The sequence below is a fragment of the Nelumbo nucifera genome, chromosome 2 (genome assembly GCF_055504915.1).
Source record: "Nelumbo nucifera cultivar China Antique chromosome 2, China Antique-T2T, whole genome shotgun sequence".
Taxonomy (NCBI): domain Eukaryota; kingdom Viridiplantae; phylum Streptophyta; class Magnoliopsida; order Proteales; family Nelumbonaceae; genus Nelumbo; species Nelumbo nucifera.
The window spans coordinates 25,483,177-25,498,394 of record NC_142650.1 but is presented as its reverse complement, the minus strand read 5'-3'; the positions used below and the strand labels follow the sequence as shown (position 1 = coordinate 25,498,394).

General features: G+C 35.1%; 1 protein-coding gene across 2 annotated transcripts; it reads right to left on the bottom strand.

Moving 5' to 3' along the window:
• Positions 1-3,299: 3,299 nt before the first annotated feature.
• Positions 3,300-10,704, bottom strand: LOC104595333 (uncharacterized). Of its 2 annotated transcripts, none has more exons than XM_010256029.3 (10): positions 10,508-10,704; positions 9,820-9,913; positions 9,442-9,562; positions 8,114-8,150; positions 7,900-7,969; positions 7,623-7,727; positions 5,964-6,114; positions 5,751-5,833; positions 3,847-3,940; positions 3,300-3,761 (listed from the first exon to the last, which is right to left on the bottom strand). In XM_010256029.3, exons 2-10 carry the CDS (start codon positions 9,848-9,850, stop codon positions 3,674-3,676), a joined length of 780 nt encoding a protein of 259 aa, XP_010254331.1. In that variant the 5' UTR covers positions 9,851-9,913; positions 10,508-10,704; the 3' UTR covers positions 3,300-3,673. The 2 variants fall into 2 exon arrangements, with proteins under 2 accessions (XP_010254331.1, XP_010254332.1); XM_010256030.3 differs by lacking the exon at positions 10,508-10,704 and adding an exon at positions 10,017-10,090.
• Between the last annotated feature and the right edge of the window lie 4,514 nt (positions 10,705-15,218).

The following is a 15,218-nucleotide window of genomic DNA, read 5'->3' as shown; positions in this document are numbered from 1 at the left end:
TTAATTCTATACAAGGTTCAAAGTATCGGAAACTCAAGGTGTATCGGAAAGGTAATTTTAAGAGGTGTATCGTCAAGATATGCATAGATACATTAGAAAAAAAAATCTTAAAAATATGAACAATAATAAAAATGAGTTTTATGTGAGTATAATTAATTTATTTAAACATAAAAACCATTCTTTAATGATTTATATAAAGTATTGGGGTATAATTAATAACCATTGAAAAATAATAGAACTAAAATGTGTGTATATATATACTAATATTTATTAGTTAATATTTTTTGTTGAAATCATTTATTAGTTAATATTTATTATATATAGATTTAGATAATATTTATTATGTATACAAGTTAACACATACCTTAATTTTTAATAAATAAATATAACTTATATTTATCTTATTATTATATAAATATTAATAATCAAATTTATAGCATTTAGTGGGAAACATCCACCCAGGCAAGAAATATTACTTTCAGTATAAAAAAACACGTCATTCTAATAAGTAATTAAGATTGGCACAACAGTTAATTAATTATTGTTATAAGCAACTGACTTGGGTCCGAAACTTGTTACCTTTGGTTTGTGATTTTTAACAAGTTATTTCACTTAAATAACATTTAATAACATTAAATGCTGTAATCAAAGATAACTTAAATGAGCATTTAATTAAATTATATTAGCACTTAGTGATTTTTCAAACTTTAAGACTTAATTAAATATGATATTAATGAGAGAAAGAAGAGATAAATTAAACTTAAATTTAAAAAGAATAGGAAAATTAAATTTGGCTGATACATAATGCGTATCGGTGCGTTTCGGGTTGTATCAGTCGATACATACCCAAAACGGTTTGATATAAACAAAAAAAAATATGAAATCATGTAATTATATATATTGTGTATCGGAACTCTTCCGAAATGATATGTATTGGCCTATAACGGCTGATACATTGCGAAATTTAAAACCTTGATTTTATATTGACAGAGAAAGTCTCGTGCTTCTAAAAGTTAAACCATGGACGCAATCGCAATTCTGCTGCACTTCCGAGTGTCAGCTTTTATCAATGCATTTTATTGCATTACAAGGTTATTGTTCAAGAAATAGTCCATAACCTCCATGAAAAGAAAGGGGTTCATAGCATATCGGTCTTTTTTTATAGAAAGTATCCATGCAACAAGATAATCAGATAAGTGGTGCTTTCTTAAATAGTAGTGCATGTGCATCTCAATCTTTCACCTGTTGCCAATTTGTTGGATTCTGGCTATTAGATCTATGCTTGTCAATTTGCGGTTTATTTTCTGTTAGTGTTTAGGATTCTTGAGGGAGTTAACAAAATAAATTAAAAAAATAATGAGAAACTCTCTTTGGGAGTCAAGTGAAAAGGATCATAGAGTAAGATGGGAAGTGGATGGCATAAACAAAAGGTTTGGTGGATTTGGATTAGGGAACACCCAGGAGAGCAATGTTGCATAGGGAAATGGGTGTAGAGTTATTTATGGATAGAGACAGGCTGTGGACAAGTTATCAATATTCATGGACTTGCATAGGGAAACGGCTTCTAAAGCTTCTCCCCGAAAGTCTTTCCATGTAATTTTACCATCCTTCTTGCCATTTGTTAAGTATAAACATTGTCAAATTCTAGGATCATATGTGGTGGGATAATTCTCTTTTGAAGGAGCAATTTCCCTCTTTATGTCATTTCCAATCATAGGGATGAGCCTATTTCTTCTTTCATTGTGCCCTCTAATTCATCACTTGGTTTTGATTGAAACTTGGGTTTCAATGGAGGCCTTTGTGAGTTGGAAATGAATATTGTTTTGTCTCTCTCTAAAGGTTGGAAGGTTTTTTTTTTTTGGATCCCATTAAAAGGGGTAGTTGACTTTGGACTCTTCTCTTTGATTCATTTTCTTGTGCCTCTTTCTTCTCAGTCTTCATTCAGCCAAGGAATAGTTTGAGGATGCATTTTCCTATTGGGGAGGTTTGGAGCAAGCCTATCCCACCTCATGTAGGTGCTTTTTGCTGGAAAGCCTTTCTTTGAGAGAATTAACACTTATGATTTACTTCCAAAAAAAGACCAAATTTATGCTTATCCTGCAACTAGTGCTCCTAAGGTTAATGGTAAGTCTTGCTACCACTTATTAATCTTATCCTTTTATTTCTTTAATTTTGGAATTGTTTCTCTTTTTGTTTGAATATAGATGGAATTCCCTACAAAACATACAAAATTTGTTTGCCTCGACCTTCGTTACCTGACCAATAAAGAGGGGAAGATGTACAAGAGCAGCTATGTGTTGGACAACATAGGAAAGAAATCAAAGGATTTGTCTTGATAAGAAGGGTAGGGATGCCCTATTGAAGTCATTATAATTAAGGTGATCATTTGGTGAGGAATTAGAAGGTAGTTTGATGACTCAACTTCTAGCAAGGCTGTGGTTAGACCAACTTGGTCCCCCGTAGCTTTATTAAACTAAATTTTGATAGGAGTAATGAAAAAATTCCGGGTCTTTCAAGCATTGAGGGCATTTTAGAAATGAGAAAGGAAGAATTAGTATTGTCTACTCAATAATCGATTGGTGTTGGTGATTCTGAGGACTGAAATTATGGATGTAGTAGGCCTTCAAAGGGCTAGAGAGCTAAATATGTAAAAACTAGTTATTGAGGGGGACTCGAAATTAGTTACCGAGTGATTGCAAAATAGAAAGTTGGATGGTGGTACTATACATAATGAGAAAAGGGGCAAATGGCTGTCCCAAGAATGAAAATCAATGTACAATGGATGAAATTATAAAAGTGACGGGGTGGGAAGGGATCATTTATTTTGGGGTGTATTGTAATTATGATTGCATTTGGGAGAGTTACGAGAGTTTATCTCTCTTTGTCCCCTTAGTACTCTTTTTTAATCTAATAAATCAATCTGTTATTCACTTTAAAAAAACCTTTCACTCACTTGATGACTAATGCTGGAAGAGTAGCAAAATCGTCTAAATGGTTTGAAAGGACAAGGTTTTTATAAGGATCTACCTATATGAGATTTGTCATCAAGGACAGTGCAATTATTAGATGAAAGAACAACTGAGGGGTATTTGCTAATTAAAGGAGGCTATTTTCAGTGAAATTTATCATAAACACACAAAATCATCTAATTATTTAATGCTGAAGAATAAAAGATAATAAACTATAGGGGTTTGTCAGTGTCATCCCTGGAATAAATATTGCTACCAGAGTTCTGCATCAATTATCTTCCTGTTTATACTTCATATCTCTGGAATAACCACTTGTTGGACAGTTTTCCCTTCTATGCAAGATTCTAAATTTCAAATTCCACAATTGTTTTTGTTCGGACTTCGGAGATCAGATACACAACCAATAAGTTACTCCCACCCAAATTAATATATAAAAGAAAAAAAAAATTCAAATGTCAAATGAACATCCCACTTCATGCTTATTTCTTTCACCATTACTAATCCTATCTAGGTGCCAACAAGCCAAATGAGAGGAGCAAAAGGGAAGAGACCAACTAATGCCACAATATATATACTCTAGACCCACATCTACTTCTTACTGCCCGCTTCCTACTCCGTACAGACAATAAAGTGATTTTCCCGCATCTAAAACACTTATTTTCTCATTGGAAAGCTATTATTTAAAAATGATAAATGGTTACAATTTATGAGCGTTTTCCCTCAAGCCCCAACCTTGCTGTAAGCCAATTGCAGACCTCATCCATCTCTTCAGGGACTGTGTAGTGGCCAAGTCTGCATGGTGAAACCAGTGACTAAGGAAGGCTTCTCACTTTATAGCAAGCAAATATAAAACAGGAAGATTGAGCAAGAAGGGTACCCATTATAGGTTTTAAAAGTAAGGCTGCGGAATCCAGCTGAACTTAAGACTTCTGCAGATTTCTCTCCATATTTATAAAGGACTACATCATCAGCTGCCAGAAGAAAATAACGAGTTAGACAATTACAACCCCATATAAGGATCGCATTTTTTCAATCTCTTTTTTTACATGTAAAAGAAAATATTTCAGCATTCATTTATGGCCACATCAAAATATTCAACAAAAGCTGACAGCAAACTTATGATAATGGTAATTCTAAAATCATGGGGACCTATACGAAAGTCAAGACCTGGATATTATGAGGCAGAAGAAAAGGGGTGTGAGTTGGGCACAACAATGAGAGAGAGTAGATTAAGATGGTTTGGGCATGTGCATAGAAGACCACCAACTATGCCAGTTAGAAGAAGTGATTTGTTACACATGAAGGGGCTAGAAGAGCTCGGGGCAGACCAAAAAGGACATGGGTAGAAGTAGTAAGAAAAGATTTAAGCACTAATAATTTAACAGTGGATATGGCTTTAAATAGAATGGATTGGCCTAACAGGATTCATGTTGGGATAAGGCATGGATGATGATGATGGCATGTTTAAAAAGAAAAGCACCACCATGCATTGATTTTTACTTTGATAAACAGGATATCTATTGTCATTTCACCTAGCATGTGTCAGTTTGTAAATGAAGAGATATCCCTGGCTTAAAATCTTGAAATGTCAATTCCAACTCCATGTCCTGAATGAAAGTTCTGGCAGTGCTTGAGCATTAGATGGACTTTTCAAATAGGTGGCAAGCCTGATTAGGGTGGTTAGCATGGACACACGCTTCCAAACTGCTGTGGCCAACAGATAATAACATATGAAAGAAGAAATTTCTAAGTGGATAAAAAGTTAGCAATGATTTATGAAGCTGATTGTTTGCAAGCAAGCTTTTTTTTTTTTTTTGGGCTAAATAGCAATAAAGAGATTAAATATAATGGTTTTCCCAAAGATAAACATCAGAAATAGATGATTTGAAAGACTAGAAATAACAAAAACAAGAAGTTCAACATGTTAAATGGAACCTGTAAACTGATTGAGGTGGTTTTATCCTGTGCAGCAAAAACCATTCACAGCACCAGTTAGGAGGATTATGGTGCACATTTAGAGACTTCAAATACATCAAGCTCAAGAAGAAAGTTTGATATTCATGTTCCAACATAAACATGTAATCGTGATGGTCATGATGTCTCTAGAATGAGTAACCTCCCCTTCCCCCTAATTTCCACATTTCAATGCCTGTTTAAGAATTCAGCAGACTTTGAAACAAGTCTGCTGATTCTCAAGTGCTGCTGAACTAATTTTTTCTTTAATAAAAAAATGAATAAAATAGAAAACCAGGAAATATAAAACAAATAAATAAACATGCATAAAGAAACAAGCAGCACAAAATTTGAAAAAGCTTGTTGGGAACAAAAAAAAAAAAAATCTGCTTTTGTTCTTACATGATCAGTTAAGATTACAGAACCTGAGTTTCAGTAAGTGGAAACAGTAAGATATTTTTTATTACTCTGGGCGGATAAGATTAGCTTTTTGGAGTGTATTAATAATGAATTTTCGAAAAGCAACCCGAATGAAACTAAAGAAAATTCTCAGGCTCCAGGTCCATCAGTTGTATAAATCCAAATAATATAGTATGTTATAATTATATCATGATGGTACAAAAAACAAGACTCAGCCTCGACATTGTGATTGAAACACCTTTTTTTATGAGCCGGTGGTTGGAACATATCATGTGTTATTTTGCATGATTTACTCCATAATACTGGACACAAATGATACAACCAATAAAATTAAATAAACCAAAAAATCAAAATGAAGTAACCTATCACATGACATATCAGTATATAATAGAGAGAAATATAAATTACCTCTACCATGACATAGAAGAAGAGGCAAAGATGCAGCACGCCTGACAGTTTCATTTGATCCTCCCATATTGTTTTTCAAGCTCCTGGAAACCAACAGCTACCAACTTAACATATGGAATCAAACTGCATATATCATCAGTGAGTGTGTGGATCAAAGAAATGGTGTGTGGGTCGATGGGGGTGGGGAAACAATTATGCTGAAAGAATCCAGACCTTGAACACGGAAGCCAGCCACTTAGACCAACAACTGCACTTATGTTAACTGTGTATGGACTGCCATTCCCATACCTCCCTTGAGTACAGCAAGTTGCAGAATAGAGGGCAGTTGCAGCACCCATACTGAATCCCCCAATACCAAGTTTGACTGTTAAGAAAGGAGTGAGGTATGATAAGAGCCAAGACAATCAAAATGTGAGATTAAAAATACATCCCTAAGCCTAGTACAAAACCTATTTGCTTCTACTTTCCTAAGCTGATAAAAGAAGAGGGGAAGAATGCTATGGAAATGCACAAGGGCAGCGGTGTGTTGGACAATTTAGGAGGAGAGGAACCAAAGAATATTTCTTGGAAAAGAAGAAGCAGGGAAGCTGTCATCAAAATTATTACCACTAAGGTAGTTCACTGGGTTAAGTCACTGGATCTTTTTAAGGATGTTCCTGGCATTGAGGCGATGAAGAAGTGGGAAATGGTAGCTGATTCTGCTCTAAGTGAGGAGGTGGTCAGGTCTCTTTGGTCCCCACCCACGTCCTACTAGAGGTTTTATTAAGCTAAACTTTGATGGTAGCAGTGAAGGCAATCCAGGTCCGTCTAGCATAGGTGGGGTTTTCAGGAATAAGGGGGGAAATATTATTGCACTATATTCAGGTCCAATTGGAGTTGGGGACTCGTTAAGGGCTGAAATCATGGATGTTAAGGAAGGGATTCAAAAGGCTAAAGAGCTGAATATCAGAAAGTTGTTAATTGAAGGTGATTCGAAGCTTGTAATTAGCTGGCTCCAAAAAGAGGATGGTTGGTGGTGTTACATATATGAGAAGAGGGAAGGTGTTAAATTGCTACAGGGAGTAAAGGTAATTTGTAATTGGGCCGGAAGAGATGTTAATGCCTTTGCTGATATACTTGCTAAACAAGGGGTGGGAAGGAATAGCTTATTTTGGGCTGTGTTGTAAGTTTACTTTCTGTTGGGGAGGGCTACGAGGGTTTATCCCTTCCCTTTCTTTGTACTAAAGTTATTCCTTTTTACTGAAATTGATCCTGTTATTGATAAAAAACATGCCTAAGCTTGTTCTTGATGTTATGTTTTTATGTGGAGTCTGTCGGCAAGAAAGGATTGAACCTGAAGACTTTATGGTTTATATGTAGAACATTAAGTCACTCAACTATGATGCACAACTAGCAAGGTGTAAGATATCATCAACCCTAGTATATCAAGATAGTGTAATAGATATTCAAAGATATCTTATTATGTAATTAGTTACTAAGGGAAGATATGGTAAGGATATGCCCAGCAGAAGAGAAAACTAATGAAGGTTCCATTTGCCCCTTCTTTTTCTGGTACATGGCTTATAATGAATAACGATTGATGTTATTATATTAGCTTTAAAACATAAATGAATCAAAGGGAAGAACCATAGAAATTTATCAGGGAAAGCAGCAAACCTTACATGTTTTTTTTGGCCAAAAAAATTGATAGCTAAAAAAGGCTTTAACAACTTTATAACCAAGCAAAGAATTAAACTTTTCAAATCAATGAAGCATTATTATGTCTAGACAAAATCATCTATCCTTGCAACTTTACAAGTATAGACAGATATATGAACTTTTCTTATCACAACGGATTAATAGAGTCCTGGAAGCTACTAGGTGAAAACATACTATCAGCGGGTTCTGTTGATAGCAGGTTTGCAACATGTGCAGCAGAAGCATCTAGACCCTCCACATCATCAGGACCATCTTCTGAAAGGTCTCCTACATCAAACCCTGATGTAAATTGCACAAGCACCATTAGAATATGTTTGTGGTGCTCCAATTGCATATTTTAATTTTGAAGTATTTCAAAAAGAAATGCATGAATCATCAGATGACAACAAAGCTTGCAGAAAATCAAAACAAGATAATGATTTCAAACCTATCCAACGTTAATCTATCTTACATGCAGTGCAAGGAAAGCCGCCAAAGATTGCTACAGGTCGAGTAGGAGCTGTTGGGCATATCCATTTAATCTGTATCATAAAAATTCAATAAACATAAATGATAAATACATCAAATAAAACAGGAAGCAATTCTTCAATCATTGGAGATGATGATAACCATTGATATACAATGTGATCTATACAAACAGAGGAAAAAATGTTTATAATCCTTACATTTGGAAGAGGAAGGGTTTCCAGGAGCTGGGACCAGCTGCACAAAAACAATGGAAAAATGAGAAAATCTCTTATATCTCTGTTAAAGAAAAAAATCTGCTCAAAAGGAAAAAAATAACATATTGTATGATTATGAAATAAGAGAAACAGATTTGAAATAGTTGCTATTACTCTTTACGAAGTCTGAAGACTGTTATTACATAACTTCAAGACACCTTCCTTTGTTTCATTTGTTTTGTGGGGGGTTTATTTTGGTTTTTTTAAGAGGGTGGGGCTGGTTTTGAGTTGAAGTTTGCTTCTTTCTTCTCTCAGGTGACTTTATTTTTTTTAATTTTAATAAAAAATTCTTTTTATTATCAAAAAATAAAATAGATAACTTCAAGACACCAGCTACAGTTGTGTCAATCTATTTAATCTTGGGAACACACTCAAAATGGAGTATCTTCCTAATGGCAGAAAACCACAAAGTTTATAATATGAGTGCTTAAGTGTTGAAATAAAAATAGCTTCCATTTAAACTTGAGTCAAGATTTATTGTTAGCCATCATAATTTGGGATAGGGAAAAGAGTACTGTAAGCTAGCATAAATATATCTTTGGAAGCAAGTTACATTTACATGTGAGGCCAAATTAGTCTGTTTGTTCAGTTGGCTGGGTGACTCTTGTGGTGAGCTAGTGGTCCCCTATTCAAGTGTTTCAGCATATTCACTTTCCACATACAAAGCTTTCCCAGCAAAGCTTAGAGAAAAAGAGAGAAAGATAAGGACAAAGAATTATGTTTTGTTTTAGTTCATGGCACCGGTTTTCTCTCCCATTGAATCACTCAGAATGAGAATCTTAATGAAAAGGATGTATGACTGAAGAAAGCTAAGTTTAAAATTAAGTTACTCTTGCAAGAGAACAGGGCAAGAGATTTGACATTCTCTGACTCATCTTCTCCTGTTTTTGCAACAAAAAGTTTACCAACTCCTCAAACATAAGGTATATACTCAAGATAAAGGGAGAAAGAATAATATCTTGCCAATGTTACTAATAGAGGAGAGAGTAAACACAAACAAGTAATTATCCCAGTCCCTGTCTCACACGTTGTTGAAGCATGTAGTTGTCATTGATCATATAAAAGAAACAGCTACACGCACAATCTCCATCAACAAATTAATAAATAAAGTTAAGCATGTACATCATTTCAACCAGCCATGGCATGTAATTCACACTAAAATGGTCAATACATATCTAAATAATGCTACCTGAAAACAATTGGGAAAAAAAAGACACTATGGACCTGAAATTTCAAGTAGCGGCTTTTCTAGTGAAACATAGTAATAATACCTTGAGCCATTATCACCAAGGCCATGTAGCCAAACTATAGTAGCCTGGTGCTTCCCTTTGGGTCTAACCACATGGGTCCTCCCAAACTCGAATGTCTTTTTAGTAGCTGTAGCTCTACTACCTGATATTTTGCATCATCAAAGTTAACCACAAACAACAAAACAACAACCGTAGAGGAAATATAGAGCAAAAATATTATCATTTACCCATTATTGTTATAAAAAGCAATACAAAACCTAGATTAAGAAAAGACCCAAAGCCAAGGGACAAATATCCATTACTTAGGGGATGGAACTCCATTATTAAGAGTAAACTACACTTTATGCAAAGCCAGATAAGACTTAAAGACAATAACGAATGAGGGAAGAAGAGACTAACCAGAACATATTGAAGGGCTAGTAAAGCTCATCTTAACAGCTCGGAGAACTGCACTAACAAACCCGCCTATTTCAGAAACAACTGAAAAGAGCTCCTGCAATGAAGAAACACCCAAATTGATAGTCTCTATTTATACGCAACTGGGTGGGTGAAAATGTAATAAAACTGATGAATCTGCATCAGCCACTCTTGCTTACACCAGCTATAAGCTGTTCCTGAAACCACCTAGAAGCCCATAAAGAGGACGGCACCCACAAAAAGGAGAGATAAAGAAAGGGGAAAAAGCAGGAAATCTTTATGACCAGAGAATCCACAACAGATCAAAGCACAACATGCATGAATGAGACCCCTCCAACTAAGAGACTCTCGATTTCTAATACCGATAGAATTTATGCTTGTAGGCAGTGGACAAAAAAAAGCACATCAACTAGAACAACCCAAGAATATTTCTCAAAAACAACAAAAGAATAATCCCATTGTGAATGGGTGATCATTAACCACGGATTAAAAGCTCAAATGATCTATGGGAGTAAAAAAACGATTTTTTTTCTGTTTTTTTTCAAAAAGATGTATAAAAAAGAAGCATAATCTTGCAGGTATAGAAACATCTATAAAAAATGGAATTAATCAGGCGTAGTAAGAGGAGGAAAACAGAAATGGGATTTCATTTCATACCCATTGTACCAACCTGAACTTACTGGGCGGAGGTGACGCAAAAAGCATATAAGCTTTTCCCTCTTCCCTCGCTTTCCCTCCCTCCTTTTCGTTTATATGTACGCGTATACAGTTACGTTCAATCTGAACGGGAGCTTTTCACTTTCCAGTATGGCCTTCCAAACACTGTCTGTATTAATGATTTTCCTTTTTAAGGCTGCGTTTGGTTGCAACTAACCGGAATTGAATAGGAAAGTAAATTGCTTTTCTATTTTTTGATAATTTATTTAACTTGGATAACAAATCCACACGGTTGAGAAATATATGGATGTCACAAACTTACACTATCTGATTTAAGAGGACCTAACCCTTTATTCAGAAAATGACGTTGAAAATAAAGGGAAGTCATTTTCCTACAACTAATTTCTTTTGTAGAAATTTATAACAAAATCACTTTTGTGGAAAATATTTATTCTTCATGACCATTTTCGTTTTGTGTTCCATTTGGTTCATGAAGGCAATCAAGGTTCAAAATTTCAATACGTATCATTTCGGTAATTTTCTAATACATTTCTACAGGAGGTGTTTCGGGGTCTAACCTAGTTCAGGGGTAGAAGGGCCTTAAACCAACCCCTTTTAGCCAATTGGAGAAGAAAAGCTAAAAAAAGGTATGCCACGATACGATATATCGACCAGTATCGATATTTTGAACCTTGAAGGCAATACAATAGAAATAAGTGTTTCATATACTATTGTCATAATTAGTATATACATAGTTCCAAAACCAGCAAAATGAAACGCATCTTTTCTATCACATTGCATGAAAAGTTTTTTTTTTCTTGATATTTGGTGATATTCACCACTAATAATCCCCTTCCTCAAGGGGGTGATTTGCGAAAATCCAATCCACATTAATACTGAAGCGAACCAACCAACTGAGCCACCCCTCAATCGGTATATTGCATGAAAAGCTTAATAAAAGAAAAGTAAATAATGAAAAAGTATATAACCATGAATGACAGAATCAATACTGTAGCCTGTAGGGATGATCACCCAGCTCGGCTGGAAATTCTAGACTTGTCCAAGGTTTTGTGTTCAAACATAATGTATAAAATTAATTTTATAGGCATATTATAAAATATTATATATTTTATATTTTATACACATAATTCATAGGTCTGGGGCCCGACCTATAGCCCTTATCCTAGGTTCTAAGCCCAACCTGGGCCTTGATAGTTCTTACAATACTTGCATTTCATGGATATAAATTGAATTATGAATAAAACAGCCTCAGTCTCTTTTGCATTGTCCGATTCAAAAAAATAAAATAAAATAAAAATATTGTCGTTTTCAGAAAAAAAAGGGGTGTGATTCCAAAACCATACCACTCTTTTTCAAAACTACAAACCCAACTTCACCTTAGTGCAAACAAATTCTTTGGAGATAGATCAATGTTCATTTTATATGCAACCAAATGAAGCCTAAGGTTCTGTTTGGAAAGAGTGTAAATACAAATATGTATGATGTAAATACATACAAAATAATATAAAATACAAAATTTTACACTCTACATATTTGTATTTGTATATTATACTCCTTCCAAACTGAGCCTAAGTGAAAATTTTCTATGAAATTCTCTTAAAATAACACAACTTATATATAACAACTTTATTTCAAATTAGGATCAATACTATGTAGCAACTTTATAAGCCCCCCTCCTTTGTTAGGGCTTGTAAATCAGGATAACATTAGGGAGATTGCTGAATTGACGCTGCATCTATATATAGTTTCTTTTATCTTTTGTGCTTTTCATGCATAGCAATGAACAATAGTAGTTTTATAAGAGATTGCTTTTTGTTATACTAGTTATAGTTTGAAACAGGTTAATACTTAGTTCTATTGCTTTGAAAAATAATTAAAGCAACTTTTTTCGAGCAACTCATTATCACTCTCTCTCTCTCTCTCTTTTAGGTATGGGTATAAGAAAAAGAAATGGGTACCATAGAAATTGCCATATATATATTCCAAGTGATAAAAAAAAAAAAGTATGCCTAGAAAAAGGTTATGCCATATGGAATTGACACTTCAAAAATATTACTCTCTTTCTATTACTAACAGCCCATTTGACAATACCAAGCACTTGGTTTCATTTCTTCTGTCCCTCATGATGCAGCTGCTGCTGTTGGTTATGTAATATTCTTGCCAAACAATTCTTTGATTGCAGCAGTAGGGGCATCAATTCTTTGATTGCTTGGAATGGTTTTCTATTTCAGCTGAGTTTCTTGCATTTAGTGTACATCATGATTAACTTTTCAGATTTTTCCAAACTCAAGTGTAGGGGATTTCATCTCAAAGTCTTCACTACAACCAACAGAAAACCTTACCAACCCACTGATTAGCGAGCCCAGATTTCCTACTCATTTTTATTATCCACTCTCTACCCGTCGTGAATTGCTGTCACACATCTCTCAATTCAAAATAGAGATGTATGACTCCAATTTACGGCGGATAAAGAATGGATAGGAAAAGCGAGTAAAAAATCTCGAGTGCTGATTAACACCTTGCTTTTTTGTTTCTTACCATGTTATTTATAACTTCATATTCCCAAGATCGAAACATTATAACTCGTACTATTGACTGCTAGCGCTAGAGCTAGAATACCAAACCATACTATTGAGTTTAATGATCAAGTTCCGAAGTGGTTGTGAAATCTCTTCTGCACTCATCCAATCACAGAACTAGTGTATCCATATTTTGTTCCTTCGTTTGAATGAATGAAAGTTTATTGTTGATAAAAAGGAAAAAAACAAAAAACTCATGTAGCTAAGGGAGGTGGTAGGATTTTTTATCGGTGGGGGCCAAAGCGTAATAAACATGGAAAGGAAGGGCCAAAAGATAGGAAACATGGGTAGGAGGGGTAAAATATATGTAAAATTTAAATGGCTACTATAGGGAATTTCAAGGCATTGGGTGGGGTGGTTCCCTTCTACCACCCCCTGCGTGCCATCAACAATTAGGTAGGTGTTTAGCATCAGTGCTGGACATGTGAAATTGTAAGTACCGTTTTTTGTTTGGAACCGGTGCTACCACATTGCCTTTTTTTTTAGAAAACTTCACTGCTTTTATTTGATATTAGTGTTGGCAGCAGTATTTTCAACACTGATCTATATTATCCAACGTCCAAGATTAAGTTACATTGATGCCACGTTATTGCATCGTTGATAGTAATGCATCATTTTCCCCAAAAACATTAAATTTGGTGTTGCTCCAGACTACACTTTCCCTATTTCCAAGGCGTGGTCTGAAGCAACATTTTATGTGGTGCCATTTTCTCAGAAAATGGCATTAATGCCAAACATCACCTAGGTTGTTTGGCACTGAGGCGTTGCACAACAACCCATTTCTTGAAAAATTGGGAACACTTCGGGAAACACGAACAATGGATTCCACTAAAAAAAATCGGGATGTACACTGATGGGGTGTTTAAAGTGATCTTACTTATTATTATAATATATTTATAATGACAATTGTATGACATCTCAAAAAGAAAATAACTTTTTCAAATTTCAATATGTCACATCACCTTGGTGATTCAATAAACTTCAATTTAATGTTTCAAGAAACCCCTTCTTTCCCAAATCCCCAAGATAATCATTGCAAAAACGGTTTTTTTTTTGAGAAACAAGTTAACAAAATGCAATTTTTTATTGATTCTGCTTTTTTCTGATGTGGCACTGAATCCACGTCAGGGGAATCAAATGTCTCGTGACACACCTCGGTCCCAAGCACCCTCAATGTTTATTGATATGTGGAATCCATGTCATTAGATTTCACATGCGGCATGCTAAGCCCCCTAAGGGTCAGGCGCTATAGGCGTTTGTGGGGTGAATGAAAGAATGCACCACAAGGCCCACTTTCACACAATCCATGGCTTTTTAGAGACGGGATCTATTCCTCACACAGGATGCCTCACACCGATCTCATACACACATATCCTATCATGCATTCGGAATATCTCCCGTACTTATAAATTATTATTCACGGGAGATGTTCCCAGTGTACCTATAAGACGCCCATGTGTGAGGAGCATATCCCATTCCGGCTTTTTGCTGTTTGGTTCAATATGAGGAATACCTTACGACCAACTCGACATTGAGTGGATTCGCATGTCATTTCTTCTATTTGTTTCTGTATGAAGATGCCTTTAGCTTTAGTCATTAACAATACCATTCGGGGTTGCATCAGACAATATGTTCACACTTAACGGAATGAAACATTATTCGCTACTAGGAAGGAGAAAAGGAGAAATGAGGGATCATTCATCAGTAAGAAGGAGAAAAAAAAAAACTACTTTTGTACTACAGCATATGCTTCCAAAAGCTGAAAAGCAAGCATAAGGCATAAAATGAAAAATCAATTTTGTATTTCCAAATAACAAACTCATGAAAAGGAGGAAGCTTATTTGCAGAGGAAAAGGTGGATGGCTTTTACACATTCACCTTTTTGTACTACTTTCAGGAGAGTGGCTGCCTGCTGGTCTCATTGTCTCTCCCTACTAAGGCAAATATAATAAAGAAACCTATTTGTACTACAACACGCATCTTCATATCATCCATACATCCAACCCATCATGGTGCTTAAAAGAAAAAGGAAATTGTAACAAGTGCTTAGGACATAATTAAGGATATAACATTCTATCAAAATATTGGGTCCAAAAGAAATCAAGGGTTATCCGATGGATGGTA

Excerpts from the sequence above, each read along its gene's own strand:
- LOC104595333 (XM_010256029.3), bottom strand. The coding sequence starts at position 9,850 with ATGAGCTTTACTAGCCCTTCAATATGTTCTG. Across the intron at positions 9,563-9,819 it reads TAGCCCTTCAATATGTTCTG|GTAGTAGAGCTACAGCTACT; the intron begins GTTAGTCTCTTC and ends GCAAAATATCAG. Across the intron at positions 5,834-5,963 it reads GGCTGGCTTCCGTGTTCAAG|GAGCTTGAAAAACAATATGG; the intron begins GTCTGGATTCTT and ends GTTGGTTTCCAG.